Source organism: Amaranthus tricolor, chromosome 17 (genome assembly GCF_026212465.1).
Source record: "Amaranthus tricolor cultivar Red isolate AtriRed21 chromosome 17, ASM2621246v1, whole genome shotgun sequence".
Classification (NCBI taxonomy): Eukaryota; Viridiplantae; Streptophyta; class Magnoliopsida; order Caryophyllales; family Amaranthaceae; genus Amaranthus; species Amaranthus tricolor.
Window position 1 is genome coordinate 6,046,515 of NC_080063.1, and position 27,310 is coordinate 6,073,824.

General features: G+C 31.1%; 2 protein-coding genes across 3 annotated transcripts; one reads left to right on the forward strand and one right to left on the reverse strand.

Moving 5' to 3' along the window:
- Positions 1 to 1,914: 1,914 nt before the first annotated feature.
- Positions 1,915 to 5,948, reverse strand: LOC130804679 (cytochrome P450 CYP72A616-like). 2 transcript variants are annotated; one of them, XM_057669210.1, is made up of 5 exons: positions 5,616 to 5,948; positions 4,352 to 4,572; positions 3,437 to 3,687; positions 2,668 to 3,058; positions 1,915 to 2,561 (listed from the first exon to the last, which is right to left on the reverse strand). In XM_057669210.1, the coding sequence occupies exons 1-5, from the start codon at positions 5,887 to 5,889 to the stop codon at positions 2,133 to 2,135; spliced, it is 1,566 nt and encodes a 521-aa protein (XP_057525193.1). In that variant the 5' UTR covers positions 5,890 to 5,948; the 3' UTR covers positions 1,915 to 2,132. The 2 variants fall into 2 exon arrangements, with proteins under 2 accessions (XP_057525193.1, XP_057525194.1); XM_057669211.1 differs by having other exon boundaries at positions 1,921 to 2,561; positions 5,449 to 5,706.
- A 6,814-nt stretch (positions 5,949 to 12,762) lies between these two features.
- On the forward strand, positions 12,763 to 19,046 carry LOC130804165 (protein trichome birefringence-like 34). Its single transcript, XM_057668512.1, has 4 exons — positions 12,763 to 13,506; positions 14,735 to 14,931; positions 16,420 to 16,578; positions 18,194 to 19,046. The coding sequence occupies exons 1-4, from the start codon at positions 12,937 to 12,939 to the stop codon at positions 18,546 to 18,548; spliced, it is 1,281 nt and encodes a 426-aa protein (XP_057524495.1). The 5' UTR covers positions 12,763 to 12,936; the 3' UTR covers positions 18,549 to 19,046.
- The last annotated feature ends 8,264 nt before the right edge of the window (positions 19,047 to 27,310 follow it).

The following is a 27,310-nucleotide window of genomic DNA, read 5'->3' on the forward strand; positions in this document are numbered from 1 at the left end:
ATGGGAAACTACTTCCCACATTACCGTCCACGTAGGATAGGTGTGAGAAATTTTTTTTTTATTATTTTTTTTAATATAACCGCTACATGAAATGGCGGTTTTGTTTAGGGATCTGAACTAAACCGCTAGTTGAAATGGGGTTTTGTGGATTTTAATTTTTTTTAAAAAACAAAAATTAGTAAACCGCCACTTGAAGTGGCGGTTTTGTAGCAGTACAAAACAGCAGCTTCGACATTTGCATTTCATTTTGCTCTTCTTAATTCCTTCTTGCTGCTGCCGGTATCACCCTAAAAAAAAATTTTTTTTACTCTCATTTACTTCAAATTTACAATTTTTCTCATTCAACTAAACTAATCAAGTACATTCCCTTCTTCTCCTTGTGTACTAGTTCATTTTCATCCTCATTTAAGGTATGAATAAAACCCTAATTTTTTTCATTATGCAAATTGTGTTTTTGTTCATTATTGTTTTGAATTGAAGTTATAAAAACGTTAATGTTTGTTACATTCTATTGTTTTCATGATTTAAGCTTACATTTTACACATTTGTAGTTGAATTTTAGGATTTGTTTTGTATGCATATAAAGTGTTTGATGAAATGCTTCAATGAAAGTTTATTACTTTGTAGGGTTAGTTTAATGGTTTTTGTATATATTCATGGTATTTTTAGCTTTTATATTTGAAATGAACCTTATAATAAGTGTTCTAATACCTTAGTATCACAAATTCTTGTATTCAAATTTAAACTTCCTGTTATAGTGTATTGGGGTGTGGAAGTCATGATATTGGAGGATCCAGTTCTCGGTCCACAAAAGGTCGCCAGCGTTCATCTACTCGAGGTCGGTCTTCCAGATCGTCATCGACATCCGCTACTATGTCGCCATTCGTTCTTCCAGCTTCCATCACCACTCTTCCTCCACATCCATCGCCTCCGCAAAGGATTATACATATCAGCGTGCTAGTCAACGATGAGCTCCTGCTCTTAATGTCATTGCGGAGGTTGACGAGTTCACACCATCATCATCCACCAGTGCGCAAAACAAAAGGGGCCGGGGGGTTGTAGTTTAACAAACTTTGTATATTCTTATATAACTTGAACTTCTTGTATGACTTGAACTTCTTGTATGACTTTCCATAATTGTAATATATCTTTACATTATTTTGTATAATTAATTTTTTCAAATCAAGCCGGTTCGTAATTGATTATTATGGAATAGATGGTATTGAACTAGTTTAATGCATATTGCGTTCACTATTTTAAAATGAAAGAAAAAAAATAAAAAAAAAATTTCAGGCCACAAGCAAACCGCCAGTGGCGGTTTGCCAGGGACCAAACCGCCACATGAGATGGCGGTTTGCCTTGACCAAACCGCCACTTCATGTGGCGGTTTGGTGCTCAAGGCAAACCGCCATCTCAAGTGGCGGTTTTGTCTGAAAAATAAAAAAAAAAACAAATTTCCACGTGGACGGTATTGTGGGAAATACTTTCCCACTTAATGCAAAGTGGGAATTATTTTTTTTTTCAGCCATAATATGGGAAAAGATTCACTAAAATAAAATATAAGGTATATTGAGCGGGAAAGATGAGTATTGATTCCATGATAAGTGCTCATATAGCCTTTTGGTGTCCAAGGGCATAAGTGGCGAAGCCACATGAGGGCTGGCAGGGGCCCAGGTCTACATTTGCAATCTATTATCTTTGCCTATACTTTTAGTTCGTTCTCTGTAGATTTTTCAATTAAATATTACTTATTGCTTCATATTTTTTCAGACTCTAAATATTTATCATCTGGCTTGAAGTCTAGATCTATTCAATATGAACTCTATTGGGACAGAAAAAACCCATACAGAACAGCTCAAATCTCAAGATGGATATAATTCTTCATACTGATGCTGCCTGTAAGAATAATAAGTCACTAGCTACTGATATAAGGATTGCAAAATTCGTCCATAAAATACATATATAATTGATTCCTAAAGAAAAAGCATGACAATTATAACTTTATTAATACACACATATTACATATATTATATCCTTCCTAGAGTGATCACAATTACAGCTTAAATTATCGACATTACTTATTCATTTATTTATTTATTTATTTTGGTTCCGCCCCAATCACAAAGATGCAACTACTTAAGAGTTTGCAGTATAATATCTGCTCCATGTTGCGGTTGAAGCATCATAACAGTGTGAGGAGCATGACGATAAGATGGGGATAGCCGAAATGTGAAGTTAAGTAGAAGCATAGACAATGTCACCTTAGCTTCAATAAAAGCAAAATTTTGCCCTACACAAGTCCTTGGACCATACCCAAATGGGAAAAATGCAAAATGATCCTTGGATGCATTTGATATCCCTTTTGAGAATCTCTCTGGTTTGAACTCATACACATCTTCACCCCATATATCAGGATCATGATGGATTAGTAGTGTAGGAAGGGTGATATCCACCCCGGCTGGAATCGAGAGTTCTCCTAGTTTCGTGTCCTTGTAAGTGTGTTGGTATTGAGCTATCACAGGCGGGTATAACCTTAGAACCTCCATAAGTATCATATTAACCTGATATATAAGAGATAAGAGTCATATAACGGTTACCCTTCTCGCCCACCCTTAGGTCTGGGCCTAGGTAGAACAGTAAAATGTTGTGCGCATAATGTAAACTTACAGTGTTAAGACAACTGATTGCTTCGTAATCTATGTTGTTCGATCCAAACACGCGTATAACTTCTTGTCTTGCTTTGTCTTGCCAATCTTGATGCATAGCTAATACTATCACCGCCCAAGTAAGCAAGCTCGCGGTTGTTTCTTGGCCGGCTAAGTAGAATTGCTTGGACTCTTGAATCACTTCTTCAATAGTTAACCCACTATTTTTAGTAAGTGTTGAGTTCTCTTCTTGAATATAGTCTTGATTAGACTGCAAAAGTAGTCCTAGCAAGTCATTTGTTCCTTCTCCAGCTTTGACAGCACTCTCTTTTTTCTTGATCACATCTCTTAGGTTAGATGTAATGATTCTAGATAGTTCTTTTCTTCTTTGATTCTTCTTAGTAGGGATATACCTGTAAGAGGACATTAAATCTGATGAATATGTTATTGTGCTTGTACATTACAAGACCTGCATAAACCATCTTAAAACTAATTGGTCATAGACGTAGTCCATCAAGCTTATATGTTAGTTAACCTCCCTTTTCGATGTGGTCCACATATGGGTTATTATACCAACAAAATAAGTTTTTTCATCTCTAATATACAATTGCAGACATCTTTTAGGTCAATTTAGGGTCGGATCAAAAATTTACATGTCTAGTTATATACTTCCGACCCCCTAAATCCCGCCTAGGTGAAACACTAGGCATTGGAGTACTAGCTTCTTGTGAACTGTTCTTGAGATGAATTTATGCAAAAATGTGGTCTATTTTAAAGAATTAAAAGGGTACCTAAAACCAGGTATGTTGATCCATAAGGTCTGCATGACTTGTATCACTAGCTCCACAAGCTCCTTCTGAAGCTTGAAAATTTGGGTACCTTCTTTATAGTTGCTAGCAAAAGCTGTCCTTGAAATCACATCTGCTGTTAGATTCTGAAACTCAGGCCAGATATCAACTTCACAACATCCCTCAGCAGTAGCCAAATTCTTCCATCTTTCGACGAACTCGCCACATGTAGCAACCATAGCAGGTACCATGTTCTACAAAGTTTGTGTTAAGAGTATATATAACATATTTTGGGACTTCAACCACAAGCTTAAGCTTTTGGTTGAGTTTGTTCTTTGACATTGTATTAGCGTAACAAAAGGTCTCGGATTCGAATCTCAACTACCCCTCATTTACAGTAGAATATCCAACGCCATGTATGAGGAGGAACTGTTTTGCATCCACACTTTTGCCCCAAAGAACTCTTTTGTGAGGAGGCATGTTAGAGTACATAACATATCCTCGAACTTCAACCATATGTTGTTATACACTTGAAAATTTTGAAACCAAATATGACATTAATTCAATTTTTTAAAGTACCAAAAAATAAGAAAAATTACGAGGAATAATATGAAATTTTTCTTATGTTCCAACAATAACACTACCTTTTTATTAACCATGAATAATATTAGATTAGAGAGTGTTACCCTAAATATCCTAAACATGTTAAAAATCAAACTATAGAAAATTATATGACAAAAAATATTGGTAAATCAATTAATAAACTAAAATTAGTATTATTTTAGGAAAAAGCCCCTTAAGTTAGTGTTATTCATAGTTAATCAAAAATTGGTATTGTAGGAAAATTAATAAAATTTTGTATTATTGTAAGTAAATTTTCCAAAAATCAAAATAGGAAGAAAACAAATGAGGACTAACCTTAAGCTTCTCAATGTGAAAAGCGGGATTGATGATTTTCCTATGTTGTGCCCACTTTTGACCCTCCAAAGTGGTAAGACCTTTGGTTAAGACTAGTAGTAGAGGGCTTAAGTATGGCTTTCGGAAGTGTCCTTGCTTGTTACTTAGCACTTGTTTCATCATTTCTGCATCCTTGATTATCAGTCTGGGTGTGGCCCCTCCCCAACACATGGATACCTTCCCTGTTTTCATAAAAGTATAGCCTATAAATCCCATTTTCATCACAAATATGCAGCATTTCCTTGCATTTACAAGAAAGTTAAATTAGCAATTCTTATACTAATCATAGCTCTCTGTCAATCAAAAGTTTAAGTTGATGGTTGAGGTCTTATAGGGCTGGCTCTGGGCAAGGGCAAGGGCAAGCCAGGCCTATGCCCAGAGCCCACTAAAAAAGTAATTAATTTGTCATTAAAAGGATTTAAACTTAAACCTATTGTTTGGCAAATAGGATTGTTAACCATTAAATTAAACCATAACTCTTATCTTAATTACAATGTTTATTGATTTTAAACATGTATAATTGCCATAATTATAATATAATGTGCACAATTGGCATACACAAAATTTAAGTAGACTTTAAGTCATTAAACTTTAGCTAAGATTCCTAATAAATACTTTTTAATTTTTTGTGTGTTATTTTTCTACAATTATAAATCTCATCAATTTATGAATTTTTTAATATTTTCAATTTGTTTTCTTTTTTATATGGTTTTGCTTATGTGTTTATTTGACTAATTTCATTTGCGTTAATTTTATTATTATTGGTGCGGTGTGCGCATCCAATATTATAGATATATATTTTTTTTAATCTGTATTTTATATTTTCTTTGTTTTTTTAGTTACATAATCTCATTGTGACATGTTTTATCATAAAGTTGTAAGTAAAATAAAAGGGAAAAGATATATTGTGAGGGTCCATGATTTAAATTTCGCCTTGGGCTCTTAGAATCTTAAAGCCGGCCCTGAGGCCCTATCATGTGTTATATACTCAACTACGCCTCTTCACTCGACAGCCTTTTAGGCTAGAAGTATGAATGTAGCACATGCCCTCCTCATACCTGATGCTGGATATTTCATTTTAAATAAGGAGTGGTTGAGATTTGAACTTGCGATGTATTGTCAAGTTGGCTCTAATACCATGTTAAGAAACCAACTCAATCAAAAACTTAAAAGCTGATTGTTGAGGCAGCAAGAAACATTATAGACTCTAACAACAGTCACATACCATACTTCTGAACAATACTATTTGTGAATGGATCGACCCGAGCGGCGATCTGGTGATTAAGATTGATGGGTGTAGACCAAGCATCCTGGACTTGCTTCATCCATTCTTTCATGTCTCCAATAAGAAGGTTATAAGGGGTGCCTTTTATACCTTGCAGTTTTAGTTGCTTTTCTAGCCATTTTGGTTTCCACCAAATAGAATATGAAAGTTTTATAAGAGAATAGACAACCAAAAATAATGTAGGGATGATAAGGGTTAGAATTAAAGAAACCATTTTTAATCCAAATACAAATGTGTTGATTATGAGTTTGATTATTTCTATAAGTTGGCTTGAATTTATACGTGTTTTGTTAGTCACCAAGTCTTCTGTTTCTTGCAAAGTTGTTAAGTAGATAAAGTAATTGTTATTGTTTTTATACTATTTTACTATATGTCTATATCACATATTTTGATATATTTTCTTAATTGCACCATTTGCTTTTTATTTCACTCAATAAATGTTTTTAATAGTTAATTTCTTAAGTTATGCAACTTAAAAAAATATTATAATAAAAATTAATAAATTTTAGATTGAGATGATTTAAACAAGATCTTATAAGATCATATTTTAACTTATAAATTAACGACAATAAGCAAGTAAATCTAGTTAATAAATAGTGTTGAAATTAACACAAGTACAACTAAAAACAAGAGCAAGAATATGATCATGAATTTGCAAAGTGTGTTTTTTTTTTATTTAATGTTAATATTTAATATATATACTTGGAGGACAAGACAAGTCTTGATTTCTTTCATTGTTGCGTTTGTTTTTTTGACTAGTTTCATTTGACTAGCTTTTTTAAATGTCTATTGAAAGATAATCATGAAGTAGGCATATTCTTGGAGGAGAAGCTGCCTGTCTTGAGAACTTGGAGTTTTATCCACTTAGAGCTATACTTTTATTATACTTTTGTCACTTTGTTTATGCTATAGAGCAAAAATTTGAAATTTGAGTTTTTTTTTCTGATATAAATAATTAATTTTTGAAAATGAATCTTTTAATATTGAAAATGATGATTTTATTTGGGAATACAAAATTGACTTCAATTTAGTGTTTATCAAAACAAAACTATAAATTTGAATTTGAGCCACCATAACACCCTTATTTTAAAAGTAGTTAAAATTAAAAATTTTAAAATAATTTTTAAAACCCATCATTTAAAAATTCTTCAGTTTATAATTTCATGATTAAAAATTCACAAGAAATGTCCTTAAAACACAACCTAAGATGGCTCATTAGTAAGACACTAGTTTCTATATTCCACTAATTTATCTCAATTAGAAATTATAGAAAGATTTATCTGATTTCTATCTATTTTGTTAGAGTATATTATATATTTTAGAAACTCTACCATAAGCATGGTTTCTTGACAAGATATTAGTGACAAAAAACGGGTCACAGGCTTGAATCGCATCCACTTTTCATTTCAAATGGAATGTTAAACACAAATTGTTGTATGAGATGGTCTCATCAAGAGGTGCACCTCATACATGAATTAAATAGCACATATCATACATTTCTTATTTGACGCCGTCTTATCGAGAAATAGTCTTTCACAAGAGTAGCTCAATGTTTAAAGCCAAGTATGAGATGACCTGTGTAGGGTCTACACTTCAAGCCCAATTACATATTGGATTGGGGATCAATATTCTTATGGTTACTTTCATGTGAGACGGCCTTAGTCATGCAACTGGCCCAGACCAGATAATTTTTTAAAAATGTTTTGACATACTAATTTTAAGACTTAAAAAACAATTTCAAGACTTAAGAAATACAATTTTATGACTTAAAATTTCAATTTTAAAGTTTTTAATGTCAACTTTAATGTTTGAATGAGAATTTAATATCTTGAAATTGGTCTTTAAAGTCTTAAAATTAGTTTTAAATTGACCTTTTAAGTCTTAAAACAATCAAATTCTATGACTTAAAATGTCAATTTCAAATATATGAAATTAATCTTTTAAGTCTTTAAATTGGTGTTTTAACTCTTAAAATTGACATTTTAATTTGTAAACTTGATAAAAAAATATATATAATTTAACCGGCCCAATAAGACACATCTCACAAATAAAACAGCCTCACCCAAGTTTTCGTGATATTAGTAAGTTGGATATGTGTGTGGAGGCTCTTCAAATGACTGTTCAATTGACGATGATGAGGCTTTTTTTTGAGCGAGTCACCCTGCAAAGTGCAAAAGGCAAATCTAGCCTTGAAATATAAAAACTAAGCTTTTTTTAAAAAAAAAAAAAAAAAAAAAACTCTAAAATAAGCCTTATAAAATTTTAATTTTCAAAATAAGTGTCATACTAACACTAAATAAGAGAAAAAAAAAACTTTGTTCACTATTAATAACAAACAATAAAGATCAATGTCATAATTAGGGATGCAAGCGGGGCGGGTCTAATAGGAGACCCGCCCGGGGCGGGGATGGGTCTAATAGGAGACCCGCCCGGGGCGGGGATGGGTCCCGGTTTGATGGGTCATGGGGCGGGTACGGGTATAAAATTCATACACACCGCGGGGATGGGGATGGGGATGGGTTTTAGGTGATACCCGCCCCATCCCCGCCCCGCCCCGCCTCACGAAATGTACAAATTTTGAGAATTGGAATACCCTAAATTATTTTTCAAATTTCTGAAAACCTTGAATTATTTTCAAATTTTTTTAAAAACTTTGAAAACCCCGATTTATATTTCTTTTAAAAAAAAAAATTCAAAACCCTAAATACTTTGGGCCTTTCAAACCATCAATAGGAATGTTGAATACTTGAATGCTGGCCGTCAATACTCAACCCATCATTTGCTTCACTGCAGCCGTCACTTCACTGCTGCACTCCCATCTTCTTCTTCTTCTTGAAACACTCCCATCTTCTTCAATCTTGCTGCCGTCAGCCCGTCATCTTGAAAAACTCTAGAGCACTCTCTCTCGTCATTGGGTAAGTTTCTTTCAGTTTTTGATTGTCATCGACTCATCGTCTCTGTCTTTTCTCCAGTTTTTGATTTTCTTGTTTAAACTCCAGAGCACTCCCGTCTTTCTGATCATTTTTCGTTGTTATTGTACATCAAGGACATGTCTGTATTTGTTCCTATTTTCATGTTGTTGCTGCTGCTGATTCGTTGCATAATTGATGTTGTTTTGGTGATTTTTTACTGCTGTTTTGATGCTGATTTGGTACTTATATGCTGCTGTTTTGGGGTTTATTTGCTGCTGGTATTTTTTTGCTGATTTGGTACTTATTTGCTTCTGTTTTGTTCCTGTTTTTGCCTGTTTTGTTACTCATTTGGTGTTGTTTTGGAGATTTTTGCTGCTGTTTTTTTTGCGGATTTTATACTTATTTGCTACTAAATTGTTGCTGTTTTGGGGCTTTTTGGCTGCTGTTTTTGTGCGTTTTTTACAGCTATTTTATTGAAGTTTTGTAAACTATATGTAAACTAAATAATTGAAAATAAATATGTGAACAGATGGGTATTAAGCGGGGATTTGACAGGTGGTGGGGCGGGTAAAATGGGTATTACGGGGATGGATACCCAGATGGGGATGGGAATGGGAATGGTATTAGGTACAAACCCATCGGGGCGGGGACGGGGAAAAAAATTATACCCGCCGTGGGGATGGGGATGGGGATGGTAACGCCAATACCCGCCCCGCCCCGCCCCGTTTGCATCCCTAGTCATAATGTTTAATGGGACAAAAAAATAAATAGTTTGTTACTTTGTTTTTAATTTTTTTGTCCCTTTATAATATTGTACCTTTTTGTTCGTTGTTACTAACAGTAAATAAAGTAATTTTTTTCTCAGTAACATTATCCTAACCTTAAACTCGGACATGATACGTTTATTTTTTGAATTAAAATTTTCCGAAACTTATTTTGAGTTTAAAAAAAATAATTTTCTTATTTCTTGCTGTTGATTAGATAACGAAAAGCCAAAGGTCCCTTAATAGACGTGTTTTCTTTATGCTTTCTTTATTCCATTAATCTTACTATATTTGATTTTTATGCAATATAATATGCTATTTTAATCATTTATATATTAAACTATGTAAATCTAAAAAATATACTTTTTCTAGTTTTAATAAATTTTATACTTCTGTTTCTCACGCTATACAATGCACGATTTTAATTTTAATAGAAGTATCTTTAATTTCATATAATAAAAAAATTTTAAAAAGTTAATATTATGAAAATATGTATTAAAACGAACCAAACAAGATTCCAATTGAATATATTTTTACATTATACATGGAAAAATATTTACCAAATAAGATCAATTGATGAACAGTATTTGCTACAAGAACTATAGCAACCTTTAAAAATCGAAGAAGGTAAAAAGTTAATATTATCAAATTATGAGATTAGACTATATATTTTTTTACTCATTAATCATTATATATATATATATATATATATATATATATATATATATATATATATATATATATATATATATATATATATAAAATAAACTTATCAATGAAGAGTATTAATAACGAGTGTATCAAGAACTTTAGACCAATACCTATAACATGCCAAATGGGGTTCTGTCTAGCTAATTAATTGATCCTATCAAGTAGTCTAGTAATAGGTTAATTGGTTAAGTATGGATTTAGACCAACTTTAATGCAGAAGATTCATTAAAACATACTTCCTTTGTTTTTTATTTTATTTAATTTTATTTTGAAAGTAAAATTTGAATCTTAATATTTTAATATATATATATATATATATATATATATATATATATATATATATATATATATAAAATAAAAAATTATAAAAAATATATATGTATATAAAAAATTATAAAAAATATATAATTAAAAAGTATATAAATTTAATAAGATCTTATATACATATATTTTATTTTTTAAATACGTCTCAAAAACATTAATTAAAATTTTCTTTTCTTAATAGTAAAATATTTCAAAAGAAAAAAACTTTAGAGAAGAGAGCGACTACTTCACTTGCTTGAAAGGTTGCAAAGGCAACAGCCTATTTCAATCAAGTATTTCTATTTCTAGAAAAGATTTTTTAGCAATTGAACTTTGCTTTTTAAAAAAAAAAAAGAAAAAAAAGGAGTTACCGAAACTGAAAACAATGTGGAACTATTCATGTTGCCTTCACTTACCAAACTGGCCAATAACTCGCCTAGATACCACTATAACAAGTAATTAACCACAGCTTTACTTTATCTCAAATTGCACTTAGTTAAAAATTATAAAAAATTTATATTAATAAAATTTTTATCAAAACAAATTAAACATAATTTTATTTGACTGTGTTTTTATTAATAGATTGAAAATAAAGAACTATTAAAAAGTGATTGACGTGTAGTTGTAAAAATTAAATTAGACATTTAATTTGAATATGAGGGTATATATGTTTTTTTATTGATTTATGCAATATAATAAAGATAATAGTGAAATTTGATCATAAATATAGCCTTTTAGGTGAATTGTTGTTAGTTTGAGATGTTGGTTGAAATTGTTGGCTTCTTTAGCCAACTGAAACATTGGATGATAAGACAACTATTGAAACTAACTTTAATAAAAATAATTGACTAACCAAAAGTCATTTAGCTATTTATATTTGAAAACATAGATTAAAAGCCAAAACTCAATGATAAAAGCTATTATGAATAGCTTTTTAGTTTCAGTTTAAAAGTTTATTTTTAACTAGTAGTTATATTTCAATTAAAAGCTAAAAGTCAACTCAAAAGCCAATAAAAAAGCTAATTATCAAGCACCCACAATCATGAGATTTGAATATTTTATCTAGTTCCAAATCAAATATATTAATGATAGTTTTATATGTAAGCTTTCACTATATTTACGTTTTTACTTTTTAAAGTGCACATTATTTACTCTTAATTCCACTCTAAACAAAAGACAATAATTTATATTACAATATTTCTTTCAGTATCTCTATTTATAAATCTTTGCAATTGAAGTAAATAAAGAAATAGAAATACTATATGTTTATTAATGTCAATTTAAAAAATGTTTTGGCAGTATTTTTAGTCTACAATGCAGATTAGTTGGCATTTATGGCTCGTTTAGTTAGTGGTACTAAATGGTGGTAATGAGAATGATTTATAGTATAAATTTTATTAAAAATTTCATATCATTCTCATGGTAATGAAACTTTGATCACAAAAAAGGTTTTTTGTTTACAAATTTTCATTATCACCTAATACCATCTCTCCCAATGGTAATGCATTAGAATGAATTTTATGAAGAAATTGAGATAAATGAAGTTGGACAAGCATGACCATTAAACTAATAGATTTTTCAACCAAAATTACACTAATTTTTCATTTCCATTGCCACCGTTTATTACCACCTACCAAACGAGCCGTTAGAGTATAAATACTACAATAAATTTTACTTTTCGCGATATTGGATTTTAACGCCACTGATGTATATTTTTAGTGTAATAAATATCAGTTTTTATTTTAAGTTCCATTAAGGAGTGATTTAGTAATACTTTATTCGACCTTTAGTGGTATATAAACTTTTACTATAGTCTATAGTGAAATTTATGAGAAATGTCATTAAATGCTATGTCGCGAAAAGCATTGGTATGATTTTTTATTATGCGGCTAAAGGGTCTAATAAATGTCACTAAATTCACTATATGTACTATTAAAAATTTCAATTAGATGTCGCTAAATATATCCCACTAAAAACAAATTATGTTGCAGTGATATAACATTATTAATATAGAAAATTTAATTTACACCGGTTAAAAATGTAATAGTATTTCTTGAAATACTACATAGGTAGACCTAGAGTTAAAAGAAATGGTGGCTATTCTTATAATCCAATGTATTTTTAAGAGGTTTATTTTGCTGTCGTCGCGGTAATACTTCAACTCAACACTACCCCATCCATGTGTTTTTTTTGTTTGTATAAATAAAAAAAAAATTGAATACTCCCTTTTTTTCTAAATTTTATATTTTTTATTTTAGTCTGCTAACTTTACAACATTTTTATTTTAAATTTTTTTCTTAATATATTCTTTAATTCTTATTTATGAATATTTTTTTATTTTTTATCACTTTCGGTCATACCCACACAATTTAATAATTCTTATCAATTTCTTAATATTTGCTTCAATCATTAAGATATATGGTATCTAATCCATACACCCAATTTACTAACCCCATTAACAAAAAGAATGATCATTTCATCACGAAACCTTTCCTTGAAGCTTAAGATTATACCCTAACAAATACCTCAAACTTATAACACAATGCAAACATCATTTGCACAAATTAAAAAATGGGTAAGTCATCCTATACCCAATCCCATTCCCAATTACTAAGTTCATCATCAAATTCAACAAGATTGGGATCAATTAGAACCATCTTTCAACTCTTAACAATACTCCTTACAACTCTTATTATTTCCATCCTTTACATCTCCCAAGATAATAAAGAACCATCCCCATCATTGGAAGACCATGCTAGAGAAAGGGATACTTTAGAACAAATACAGACATTCCCAAAATGTGATTATTTATTAGGAAAATGGGTTTATGATAATGAAACATTATACCCTTTGTATAAGGAGAATGAGTGTAGTTTTATGTCCGATCAATTGGCTTGTGAGAAATTTGGACGTAAAGATTTGAGTTATCAGAAATGGAGATGGCAGCCTCAGAATTGTGATCTTTTAAGGTTTAATGCAACAGCTTTGTTAGAAAAGATAAGGAATAAGAGAGTTGTGTATGTTGGTGATTCATTGAATAGAGGGCAATGGATATCTATGATTTGTTTGGTTGATTCTTCTATTCCTTCAAAGCTTAAGTCTATGCATACTTTTGACTCTTTATCTGTCTTCACTGCCTTGGTAAGTAGTGTTTTTCGAATATATTTGTCCCTCTCTCTCTCTCTCACATTTTGCAAAATCACACCTGATGAATTGACCTCATATTTACACCCGACTTTATAAGTAAAACTGATTTAGGTTGATTTTGAAATTATTAAAACTCGATATAGATATAAGATCTGATTTTAAACAAATTCAAAACACTTGACTTGATGACCTGAATGAAATCTCTATTTACAACTTTTATTTTTGGTTATTGTTCATTTATCCGTTTTAATTTGTATTTTATTTTTTATTAATAAGTTGAAACATAGTCAGTTGAGATTTTGTTTTATTCGTGTCAATGTAAGAATTATTAATATTAACTTTTTATAGTTTTATTATTATGTATAATCAAATATATTAACGATTGAATCGGTGCATTAGATAGGGTGAAAAATTAAAATGCAATTAAATCTTAAAGACTAGAGTTGTTCATTCGGGTCATCAAGTCGATTCGGTTCGGTTCAAATCGAGTCTTGTGTTCACATTGGTTTTTATATAATTTTAAATTCATTTTAAGTCGGATTCGATTACAAGATCGGATCAATATTGGGTTGCTGGATCTATTTTGAACACTTCTATTAGGGACACATAAAATAGTTCATCCGTCCCACTGAGATTTTAACATTTTCTCTCAAAAGCTCTCACATAAATTTGCTTAATGTTCGATCTCAATGGAACTGAGTTGTGTATTATAAAAGAATATTTTAGTAATTATCATTAATCTTTAAATTACATTTTCGTTTAGCAGCACATTGTAAAATTTTACTTTTGTTCCTATTAAAAATAAGAAACAATTTAATAAATGGGCACCTTCGGGTGGATGTGCTGGTAAAACGGTGGTTGATCGGTAAACCATTAAATACCTGAAAATAAACACTAATAACCCCTGGGTGGTCCCGGGGGCGGTGTCTCCGACGCCCAAATTAGTACCCACGTATAATCTACTATGATATAGCATAGTATTTTTAGAGAGATAAAGTATTTTACTTAGCTTAGTGAAAAATATCACCCCCTTATTTTTACCTCTTAAAAAGTGTATATATAGAGAGGCTTACTAGTGACCCTATCTAATGAGTGGGTTTTAGCCCATTAAAAATAAGCTTATATTTTATTCACAAATAATTTTGTATCAAATATTTTCAACCAATGCAATATTTGTGATGAGATCATATCCTAATTAAAAGGAAAAATGTTGAAAATGAAGGAATACAATGCAACAATAGAGTTCTATTGGGCTCCACTATTGGTAGAGTCAAATTCAGACGATCCAGTAATGCATAGAGTAACGGAAAGAACCGTTAGAACCCAAGCCATTGAGAAGCATGCTAAACATTGGACTCACGCTGATTTCCTTATTTTTGACTCTTATTTATGGTGGAGAAGACCCTTCCTTAAAGTTTTGTAAGTACTTAATTCCTTCATCAATATATTCAATCTTACGTAGTAATAAAAATACTCGAAAATAATAAATATTATCCTTAAATAGTTTTAATAAACGAAATATATTAGTACATGATAGCTAATTACATAACAAAATTTACCTGATTTAAAATTAGATTTTTTTTTAAGTTGGAGCTAAATTCAGTAAAGTATTTATATAATTTACTATAGAAATTATATATATCCAACCTAGAATTTAATATATTTAATTAGATGAAAAAGTAATGTATTCGCTAAATAATTTTTTTAAAAAAAATTATTTAATTTTTATTTTAAAGAAGCATGTATTCAATACTATTGAGACTATAAAACACTAGTGAGACTATAAAACACTACAAAACTAATGAGACTATATTTTTAAACATTATTCTTTAAAATTATATTTTTAAATATTTTAAACTCATAAATTCGTGCATTTTATGAATTTCTATACTAGTGAGACTATAAAACACTACATATTAATTGATAGTTTAGTGAAATACTATAAAACACTACAATGAACAATTTAGTGAAATATCAATGAAACAATAAAATACTGTAAGATACTACAATGAATAATTTAGTGAGACATACTGTTGTAAATTATCACGTAGTGGATGATTAAGATTTTAAAATATATTAGTATTATATAATCTAACAATGAATAATTAAGTAAGCTCAATGTAATATTCCTAGTAAACTTAAGGCTCAAATATATCTTATATACTCCAACAATGAATAATTTAGTAATAATTTAGTGAACTCAAACTATATAGTCCTTGTACACTATTCCTATGATCAATTCAAGTACTAAAAAGAAACACACATATAGGTAATTAATAAAGGAAATTCTATGTGATAACCTTAAGGTTTTGGGTTTTTCACGTGATAACTAATACTTTTAAAAAATCTACGCGGTAACCCTGAGGTTTACCAACTTCTTCCACCGTGACCTTTTTACACAAATGTTAGTTTCGAAGCTTAAAGACTGATGTACGCCTATTTATGTGACTCACCATTTCAAATTTCATCACTTTTTACCTTTTCCCCCAAAACATAAACTCTAACTCTACTATCTTTCATTCAAAATTACATTTTCCCCCCAAATTAGAGTTATGTGATTTGGATGAAGATGGTAGAATCAGGGTTTATGTTTTGGGAGAAAAGGTTGAAACTAATGGAATTTAAAATGGTGAGTCGCATAAATAAGCGTATAACAACCTTTAAGCTTCGAAATTAACGTTTGCTAACGTTTTCTGTATAAAAAGGTCACGGTGAAGAAGTTGGTAAACCTCAAGATTACTGGTTGATTTTGTTAAAGTTTTGATTACTACGTGAAAAACTCAAAACCTTAGAATTACCACGTGAAATTTCCATTAATTTAATTAGTTGATGCATACAAGCAATATTATTTGTAAATGATGCAATTGTACTTCATGATTAAGAGTATATCGTTCTATTTTATTTTAGGTGGGGAAACTTTGAAAGGCCGGATGGAATTTACAAAGAGGTAGAAATGCTAAGAAGTTATGAATTGGCGTTGAGAACATGGTCTGATTGGTTAGAGATCCATGTCAATCATTCTAGAACTCAAATCTTTTGGATGAGTATGTCACCTACCCATGAAAGGTATAACTAATTTCCATTTTTATGACAAAAGTACAAAACAAAATGATACCGGAAATTTGCTCCCTTCTTTTTAGTTTATGACTCCGTATATATCTCATTTTTATTTTTGTCATAAGTAGAAAGCATTTAAAATTAGACATCAAATCCAAAAATCTGAATATTTTAGCGTGTTATGAATATTTTAGTAGTTTACATTGTGCTGATATTAAAATTGAACGGATATGCTTTATAAACTGATAACCACCACAACATAACACATTTAGTAATATTTAAATTTTAATTGTATTTTTAATTGTATATATAGCGACTTTAGTATGTTATGAATGTTTTAAATTTTTAATTGTATATATAGTGGCTTTAGTGACATTTATTTGACCTTTTAGCACCAAAATAAAAAAGCACACTAAAACTTTTCGCACAGCCAACATTGAATCTAGTGTCAGTTCTCATAAATGCCTTTATAAGCTATTGTGACAATTGCATTTGAATATATCATTAATTAAAAGTCAAATAAAGTGTCACTGAATCACTTTATAATAGAATTCAAAATAAAACTAACAATTATAACACTAAAAATACTTCCTTCTTTACCAATACTTGTTACATTTCTTTTTGCACGTAATTCAGTATATATTTTGCTCTTAAATATCTTAATTTTCACTAAGCAAAAAATTATAAAAATTACATATTAAAAAACTAGATTTTAAGACGAAATCTCATATGACTATATTATTTCTTATGCATGAGTCGGAATTACCGAAACACGATTAAAGATCAATAGTGCTACTATTGAAATGTAGCGAGTATTAGAGCTATCCTAATTGTGACAAAATTTTATTTGAGTGGGAATTTTTTTAAGTGGAAATGCATCCCACTAATGAATATAACTCAATGGGAGGAAGTTTTTGGGATTTCCTCATAATGGGCCCATCACTAATTAAAAAAAACCCATTTTCCTATTTCTGACCCATAATTTATCAATTTTAAAGATTAAAAAAATTAAAATATACCAATATTCATAAAAAAATTCTCATAGACACCCATTTTTCTATTTTTTGACACACTTTAAAAATTCTCTTTTCTCTCTAATTTCATAAAATTAGTATTGAAGTAGTTTAATGTTTACATTATTAATTTAATTTTGTTATTTTTAATTTTTTTGTTGTATTGATATTTTGTCTTAATAATATTTTATGAATTACTTTTTTGTCTTATTAATATTTTTGGATAAAGAGAGAAAATAAGGTGGGATAAAATATAAAATAGGAGTGAGTGGTGAGGAAACTTTTTTTCCTCATGAATGAGATGAAGGTCAATAGCAAAAATTTCTACACAATAAGATGATGTGGATGAAAGGAAAAGTGTAGAGAGAGATTGGTGAAATTTTTTTTTTACATCATTTAGAGTGGTCTTATGAAACGTAGGAAGTATAAATTAGTAACATATTTTTCAATGTTACTAAATATATACCACTAAATATTAATATTATTGTAGTGAACCGATAAAATAGATTGACATCTGATCAGACTTTGACTATTTTATTGACTATCTTTAAGTAGGGCTTGACAAAGCTATAGATTTTTTTTAAGTTGATGATGGTTTGGACTCTTTGCAGGAGTGAGGAATGGGGTGGAGAAAATGGGGAGAACTGTTACAACGAAACAGAGCCCATAAAGAAAAAAGACTACTGGGGAAGTGGATCAGACCCAAATATGATGAGATTAGTGGAGACAGAAATAGAAACTCTAAAGAAAAAGGGGATTAATATACAATTAATAAACATAACCCAATTGTCCGAATATAGAAAGGATGCTCACCCATCAATTCATCGAAGGCAGTGGGAACCTCTCACACAACATCAATTATCAAACCCCAGTGGATATGCTGATTGTATTCATTGGTGTCTTCCTGGTGTCCCCGACACGTGGAATGAAATTCTTTTTACTCTTATTTTTACTAATTCACTATGACATCTTTTTCCGAAATTGTTAATAATAAATCAATTTTTGCTTGATCCGTTGAAAATAAATATATTTATTATTTATGTTTAAATAATCTCATTTATTGAGTATATTTGCTAAAAAATAAATTCACCTATTTTTTATAACCATCTTCAAAGTTCTATTTAAGTCAAGCAATTAGGAATAAATAATAGTTGAGTTTATTTTCAGTAATTATAGCGAATAAGTGGATTTATTTAAAAATAAATAATAGTTGATTTTATTTTTTAGCGGATCAAGCAACGGACTGGTTTATTTTTGACATTTTTTTATGTTTTTGTCCTTCAACTTAAGATTGAAATATATATATATAGGAGGAGCTTTCTTATGCACAAAGTGTATGCAATCTATAAGCCCCTCCCTAATCTTGTTGAATTATATTGTTTTTATTACATGGATAATTGTATATCAAGGGACTAAACATGTGAGTAAAAAGTTAGACAAATGTAAAATTTCATTCTTACACAATTTCACCTGAGTTATACTTTTTTCCATTAGGATAAGATGAAGAAAGATAAATAAAATTACTGATTTTTATTTTATAAAGTACTTATTATTAGAAGTGTATTATATATAAATTAAGTGTAAGATCTCATGAGTTGTTACTCACTCTTCTAGGTATGGGCATGCTTCTTAACGTCTTAAACACTAAGACATTCGACCAAGCTGATCTAAATTTAAGAGTCTGAATCTATATATTTTTGAAGCCTAAGGGAGCGGGTTGAATCTAGGTCCATAGTCTTTCGTTCAAATCCAATAAAAATTAGAGTTTGGATTTGAGTTTAGCTAGACCCGAACCAAATCCAACTCATGCCCAATCCTACTCTCTACCCATAGTTTTTGCAACAAGTAAATTTATAATAGATCTACATTTTCAATCTTCTTCTCTCCTCTCTCCTATCGTCTAAGTTTGAGTTTTTTTTAAAAAGATCCGGTAATGGAGTCGCCTAATTCTTCTCTCTGTCATCCTGTACTGAAGTTGTTGTTTGGTGATTGTGAAGATGAGGATTTATATTTCCTCACCACATTCTTCTGTTGAAACTTCTCCAAATTGGGGAAGAACCATAGATAGTGAGGATGAAGAAATTTTGGCTATGTTTGATTTGGGACTTGATCTACCTGATGATGACCTTTTCCCTTTTCTCGTATGTGAAACGATTATTCTTTCCTTCTGACTAATGATGTTACATTTTGTTTTTATTTTTTCTTGATTATGCATGTTCGTATGTATTGGTCTGTGATGATTTTTTTCTTAGACCAATGAAAAGCTCAATGATTTATGAAAAGGGGGCTTATTAGTTGCTACAAAAATCCATATACATACTCACAGTGCCACCAATCTTTATGGTTTTAGGAGGCAAAGAGTATGTTTATGGATCTCAATGATGAAAACATGTTATTTTCTGAGAGATGTGCCTAAAATGATTTTATTTTGCCATTAAAAACCCCAAAAACTTTCCATTAAATGTTTAGTCATAAACAAGTTAAATGAATCTACATGATGTTTAACCCTAAACATTTTCATCCACTACAATAAGCCCAAAAGTGTGAATATGAATATTTAACCCTAAACATTTTGTTGGTGCTGGTTGCTGGCTGTTGTTGGTTGTTGTGTTGCTGGTTGTTGTAGGATTTGTGTTGTTGTTAATGTGGTTGTTTGTTCTGTTGTTTCATGTTGAACCTTGTTTTTCTACTGGCTCACAATAATTGTTGTTGTTGGTTCTGTTATTTCTTGTTACTCTTGGTTTTCCTGCTGGCTCACAATAATTATTGTTGTTGGTTGTGTTGCTTGATGGAAAATATCTTGGTCTTCAATTCCCAAGTATAGTAAAGTAACCCCTATATGATTTGCATCCAAATGACAGAGTGACTCATAAATGATTTCTTTCCTAACTGTTAAATAATCTGGTAGTCTCCCTTCCCTAGCTAGTTTGGTTTTGTTCATGTGTGGAATATGGTAGTCAATACCACCAAGTTTTTTCAATACCTCAACCTTACATGCTTGTAAGGTTATCCAAACAACCCTTAATGTACGTGTGGTGTTCTAAAACTTCAAAAGCACCTGTGACTGCCCTAACCAATTTTGTGTAGTTGTATGCTGCTTTTTGGTGTTGTAATGATTGAATAAACCTAAAAAAACTTAAGTCTAAACGTTTATATCTGGGGAATTTGGAGGTTGTTGAACTAAATGGATATTGAATCCATCTTCATTTGCAGCTTCCTTGAATATTGATCATTGTCAAGAATGTGTGGTTTTGCATTATCCTGTTGTATGTAAATTGTGTTGCTTGCACCTTCTGGCTATTTTTCTCTAATACCCAGTAAGATATTGTCAATTAGCATTGATCTTATGTGTATCTTTGTTATGCATTGAGTGGGTTTGGGTTCTAGTTCCCCTCTCTTCCTATTTTTGGAACTTCTTTGTGCTAACACTTGAGCTGTAAAAGGAAAAATACCTATTTTTCCATCAAAAATTAATTGATCTTCACTAGAATACATCGGTTTAGCAACCACACACATAAACATAATTTTGGGAACAAATCTTTTTGACTGTAATTCCTTATGCGACTTAGGTTCTCCTAGGGTAAGATAGTACGTTTGTTGTGTTCTAGTGAGGTAGAACAAGTTTTAATCTATGTGAACTATGTTAGACATGTCACTGAATTTGAAAGCATCTGTCTGTTCATCATAACTACAACTAGAAATACAAAAGAATAACTTGTCCTTCTTGTTTGTGTCAGTTAACAGTGGCTTAATTGCATTTGTATGCTTGCGTATGTGTTTCTTTTTCTTCCATCTCCATACAGTTGATTGGCTAACATGCTTGTTAACTTGTCTTTTTGGCCTTTTCTAAGCCTTGGAATCTCCTTTCATCAAATGGTATTATTGTCCTATTGTTTCTACCAAACTTTTTGCTACTTGCATCCAATGTGGCCCTCTCCTTTTGCTGAGATTTAACTTTAGCCCAAATTCTACGTACGGTTTTCCAGTAAACATCGTACTTTTTGGCGATTTTCCCCATTAATCCATGTGTTGGCTTCCCCTTTTTGTAATTTTTAATTATGTAATTTAATTAATGGCAATTAAGACTTTGTATTTTTAATTATGTAATTTAATTAATGGCAGTGAAGACTTTGTATTTTTAATTATGTAATTGAACAATTTGTAATTTTCCCTCCAAATTTAAACTTATCCATGCCATTCAACAAAAATTAGAGTGAATAATTAGAGTTTAATCAACATTATTACCAATACCTACTACATCACATGGGTGTTGTAACAGTAGCGGCACTCTCGATACAAGATTAACATTTAATAATAATAATAATAATAATATCTAATACAATAATGTAGCGGAAGTCTCAAATGCCGAACTGTTAAAAAAACTTCAAATCATACAAACTAAAATTCTTTAAAATTAAATATTAAAAAATATTACATCTGATAAGAAATATTGTTTGTTCAAAATAAAAAGAGATACATCATAATCAAGTCATCATGAAAGGTACAAAAAGCAGCTAAGTTCTCGATATATAAGTAAATGTTGCAGCCTGGATCGAAACCTGAAGCTAAACCTTCCTGCAAAATACTGTCATCCATGATACGGATGACAGCCATTTGAATCGGAATCAGCGCCTAACGCCGAATAAAAACTTCTCAACAATATAATAATATGACAATTATAATATATTCACGAGATATGCAAAAGTACATTGCAAGCCTTGATTTTAAGTTTCTCGGATCTCGTTTCTCATTTACAATTCTGGAATATTTTCAATAATTTTTCACATTTATCACACGAATGTAAATAACGTATTGGCTACAGTCACCTACACTTGGTAACTATAAGGTTCATCCAATGCTTCTAGTTAGACCAAAAAATCACATTTGCACAACACACATAATAATGACTATCTGATATATGTAAGGGTCTGGCTAGAGGAGGAACATGTTCCACACTCTAACTGTGATGGAAGTCGTCACTCCACCAATTTTTATGCTCTAGCTTCTACGGGATGGGACTCTTTTGGACCCCCTGTCTAACCCCACATTTCTACGTGCCGAGAAACTCGGGCGCTGGATTACACGCAGGTTCGTGGTTCGACATTTTCTTACTATAAGAGTCATTCATCTAAGTACACATAATTTCAAACAAGACTTCATGTTATTTATTTCACATTGCTATAAGTCAACCGTAGTCTAGTCAAACTCCAAGTCAACATCCTTTAAAGGAAAAGTCAACATATATGCTAATTCGATAACTAAGAGATTACCATAAAAAAAATTCACAAATTATGACAAGGTTCTAGGGGATATATAAATTCTTTACAAGACTATATAAACTTATAAAACTTAAGGAAAAATTTTCGTAATACTTAATAAAGAATTTTTATCGATTAAACATATAAATTAATTAAAAATCCATAATAACCAATAAAAATATTCTAAAAAATATATTAGATGTCCACAAACTATATGAAGTTAGTTTTGGACCAGAAGTTTCAATAAAAATGAGCCAATGCATTTTAACTAAATTGTTTGGCCAATTTACCGATAAACCGACATAAAATTATTAATGTCCTTAAATGTCCACGAAAGTTTGTCCAAGGGTTCTCATATAATCCTACTATATATGAGAGTGTCCCATAAAAATAAGTTCAAAATAGTCCTTTTAGTATTTATTTTATATTTTATTGATTTTGGATTTACTGTTTTATTTAAAATTCACAAAGGTCAATAGATGGTTGTATAAGCTTATCCAATGATCAAATTCCAAACCTATTGTCCATATAAGAGTCTCATAAAAATTTCAAATCCAAAATAGTCCAATTAGTATTTATTTCATATTTTAACATTTTTGCATCTTTTCGGTAAGTAGCCAACACTTAGTAAAAATTCATAAACAATTAGCAAAAGTTTATATTCTGGTTCAAACTCGTAGGTTACATAATAATATGATTTTATTAACTAGCGTTGTTTAACCCATACTTCTTAAGAAGTTCTTTTATGTATTTTTGTTGATGAATAAAGATACTATTAGCCGTTTGTTTAATTTGCAAACCAAGAAAGAAATTTAATTCTCCCATCATGCTCATTTCAAATTCAGTGCTCATAAGGTTGGCAAATTCTTTACACAACAGTTCATTGGTGGCTCCAAAGATAATATCATCAACATATATTTGAACAACTAAAATATCCGAACCTCTATTCTTAAAGAATAAGGTTTTGTCAATTTTGCCTCTTACAAAGTCATTTTGAATCAAAAACTTTAATAGTCTTTCATACCATTGCCTAGGAGCTTGTTTCAAGCCATAAAGAGCTTTATCAAGCTTGTAGACATGATCAAGACAAGAGGTATTTTCAAAGCCTGGGGGTTGTTCAACAAAAACTTCTTCATCAAGAAAACCATTTAAGAAAGCACATTTCACATCCATTTGATATAATTTAAAGTTCATGAATGCAGCAAAAGAAATTAAGATTCTTATAGCCTCTAACCTCGCTACCGGAGCAAATGTCTCGGTATAATCAATACCTTCTTGTTGATTGTATCCTTTGACCACGAGCCTTGCTTTGTTTCTAACAATTATTCCATGATCATCCAGTTTATTCCGAAATACCCATTTCAAACCAATTACCTTTTTGTGTTTCGGTTTGGGTTCCAAGTGCCATACTTTATTTCTTTCAAATTCATTTAATTCGTCTTGCATGGCCACGATCCATTCGGAATCTTTAGAGCTTCTTCATGATTCTTGGGCTCGAGTGATGATAGGAACGCAAAGTGTGCACAAAAGTTTCTCATTTGAGATCTAGTTTGTGTTCCTTTATTCAAATCACTTATAATCAAATCAAGAGGATGATAACTTCGATATTTCCAAGGTTTGGGCACAAATTCTCTTGTAGGAACAGTAGCATGTTCTGGTTCATCAGCTTGATCAACATTCTGTTCAGCTACTGGATAGTTTTGCTCTTCTGTGGGAACAGCTGGATAGGGAACAGTCTGTTGGTTCTGACGTACTGGCTGTTCCTGATCAAGACCGTTCCTTTCTGCCTCTTCTGGGATCAGCTGTTCACCTACTGTTCCTTGATCTTGTATTTTCATTTCTTCTTCATCATTCTCTAGATTTGCAAGACCTATCTTAAAATTATTTGTATCCTGTTCACTTGACAAAAAGTTAGTTTCATCGAAAATTATGTGAACTGATTCTTCCATGCTCATTGTTCTTTTGTTATAAACTCTGTATGCCTTACTTTGAGATGAATAGCCAAGAAATACTGCTTCATCACTTCTTTCATCAAATTTACCTATATTTCGTTTTCCATTAACATGTACAAAACATTTGCATCTAAATACACGAAAATAGGAAATATTTGATTTAACACCTTTAAGCAATTCATAGGGTGTCTTAGAAGTGATTGGTCTTATTAATACACGATTCAAAATATAACATGCAGTATTAACAGCTTCGGCCCAAAAATTTCTAGGTAGACCACTAGAAAATAACATGGTTCTAGCCATTTTTTTGTGGTGTTCGTGGTGCCGAAAAATTATGACTTAATCCATGTTCATTGCAATAACTCATAAAACTTGAATTTTCAAATTCTTTACCATGATCTGACCTTATGTGAATAATTTGATTATTGGTAGATTTTTGTATTTTGTTAGCGAAAGAAACAAACTCATTAAAGGCTTCATCTTTACTAACTAAAAATAAAATCCAAGTAAATCTACTATAATTATCAACAATAACAAACACATATCTTTTGCCACTACGGCTTTGTGTTCTCATAGGTCCACATAGATCCATATGTAATAATTCAAGTGGTTTAGAGGTGGTCACAACATTCTTTGGTTTAAAAGATGACCTAACTTGTTTTCCTTTGGCACAAGGATCACAAATTTCATCCTTAAGTAATTTTATAGCTGGTAGTCCTCTAACTAGGTCTTTTGATCTTAATGTATTAATCAATGTATAACTAGTATGACCTAGACGCTTATGCCAAAGAAGTGGGTCGTCTTCTATAACGCTTAGACACGTTAGACTGGTTTTGGGAACAGTGTCCAGGTCCACAACATAAGTGTTCCCTTTTCTGATTCCCTCAAGAACGGTGTCTCCTGTGTCATTCCTAGAAATAATGCACTTTTCAAAAGTAAAGTTCACAGAGTTACCTTTATCGCAAAATTGAGAAATGCTAAGTAAGTTATGTTTCAAATTCTCGACTAAAAACACATTATCGATAGCATGGGAACATGCTCTTCCAACTTTTCCTTTGGCGATTATCTTACCCTTCATATTGTCACCGAAGGTTACTGTTCCCTCATCATAGGCTTCAAGTGAGAGAAATTTAGATTTGTCACCCGTCATGTGCTTGGAACACCCACTGTCGAGATACCATGAGCTGTTCCCCCTCACTTGGACCTAAAAAAAAAATTAATGGTTAGTTATAGGAACCCAGGCTGTCTTGGGTTCCTTGTCGATTTTACAAGAATCTGTTTTCTTCGTCCAAACGTTATCAACATAAGTTCTGTTGGAGACAGTGTACTGTTCCCTTTTAGTGCACTGGTCCTTCAGATGGCCAGTTCCTCCACAGAAGGAACAGATTCTGTCTCTAGGGAAATCAACGTAAGCCTTTTTCTTCTTGTTATTCTTAAAGTGATCTAGGCGTTTTGAATTTTTACTTTTAGCTTCTTGAATCCATTTGGGAACACTTTTGATTTTCCCTTTTTCTCTTGAATTTAATTCAAGTTTATCATTATTGTTACGGTTAGGTTCTAGATTCAACTTTAAATTTTGAAAATCATTGCACAAATCTTTAGTAGATGCGTCATTCAATTCTTTATTCAAGCCTAATAATTTGTATTGCGACAACTCAATATTAAGAATAACATTTTCCTTTTTAATTCTCTCCATATTTTCCTTTAGAATTATAATTTGGTCCAACAAACCGAAAAATCTGTTTTGGACATCGGATCTAAAGGTTTTTATATAGGAGATATGGTCTTTGCTTACCTTGAGTTCTTTTTCTAATTGGAGACACTTAACATTGCAATTTTCAAGTTTAGATTGTGTCTCCTTTAGCATCTCAATCAATTTATTTTTACTCAATTTGGATGGATGGATAGAAAATGAGTTAGAAGAACATACATGCTTTATGGCAAACGCATTAATTTCTATCTTTTGAAAATCTTCTTTTTCAAATACGGTTTGAGTTTGGGAGCAATTTCATGATTGGAGTTAGTAATGGTTACCTCAAAATCTCCAATTTCGATGACTCTCCAAACTTGATAATTTTCCGCTTTGATGAAAATCTTCATCCTATTCTTCCATTATGTATAGAATTTTTCCATCGAACATGGGCGGTCTTTGAGTAGAATAACCTTCTTCCATTCGCTCGTTCATAATTGACATTTTCGGGAACACCAGGATTCTGCCCTCAGGGTTTCCTGATCTACTGGGAACAGGGCTCTGATACCAATTGTAGACTCAATTAGGAACGAGAACAGCAACAAGAGGGGGGGTGAATTGTTGTTGTTACTAGTTTAAGCGTTTTTGCCCTGTTTTTGCGGAATTAAATAAAATAAATAAAGCTTAAACTTAGAGCGAAATAATTAAAAGAGACAAACGATTTTTACGTGGAAACCTTCTAGGCCAAAATAGAAGGAAAAACCACGACCCCTTGGGATTTCTAAATTCTCCACTATGTTTAAGGCAACTCGTTACAATTACATTAAA

What these genes read in the sequence shown, in the direction of transcription:
- LOC130804165 (XM_057668512.1), top strand. Translation starts at nt 12,937, where the DNA reads ATGGGTAAGTCATCCTATACCCAATCCCATTCCCAATTACTAAGTTCA. An exon ending in TATCTGTCTTCACTGCCTTG is followed by an intron (nt 13,507 to 14,734) that starts GTAAGTAGTGTT and finishes TTGAAAATGAAG; the next exon opens with GAATACAATGCAACAATAGA. An exon ending in AGACCCTTCCTTAAAGTTTT is followed by an intron (nt 14,932 to 16,419) that starts GTAAGTACTTAA and finishes ATTTTATTTTAG; the next exon opens with GTGGGGAAACTTTGAAAGGC.
- LOC130804679 (XM_057669210.1), bottom strand. Translation starts at nt 5,889, where the DNA reads ATGGTTTCTTTAATTCTAACCCTTATCATCCCTACATTATTTTTGGTT. An exon ending in ATCAACATACCTGGTTTTAG is followed by an intron (nt 3,059 to 3,436) that starts GTACCCTTTTAA and finishes GTCCTCTTACAG; the next exon opens with GTATATCCCTACTAAGAAGA. An exon ending in CAATCAGTTGTCTTAACACT is followed by an intron (nt 2,562 to 2,667) that starts GTAAGTTTACAT and finishes CTTATATATCAG; the next exon opens with GTTAATATGATACTTATGGA.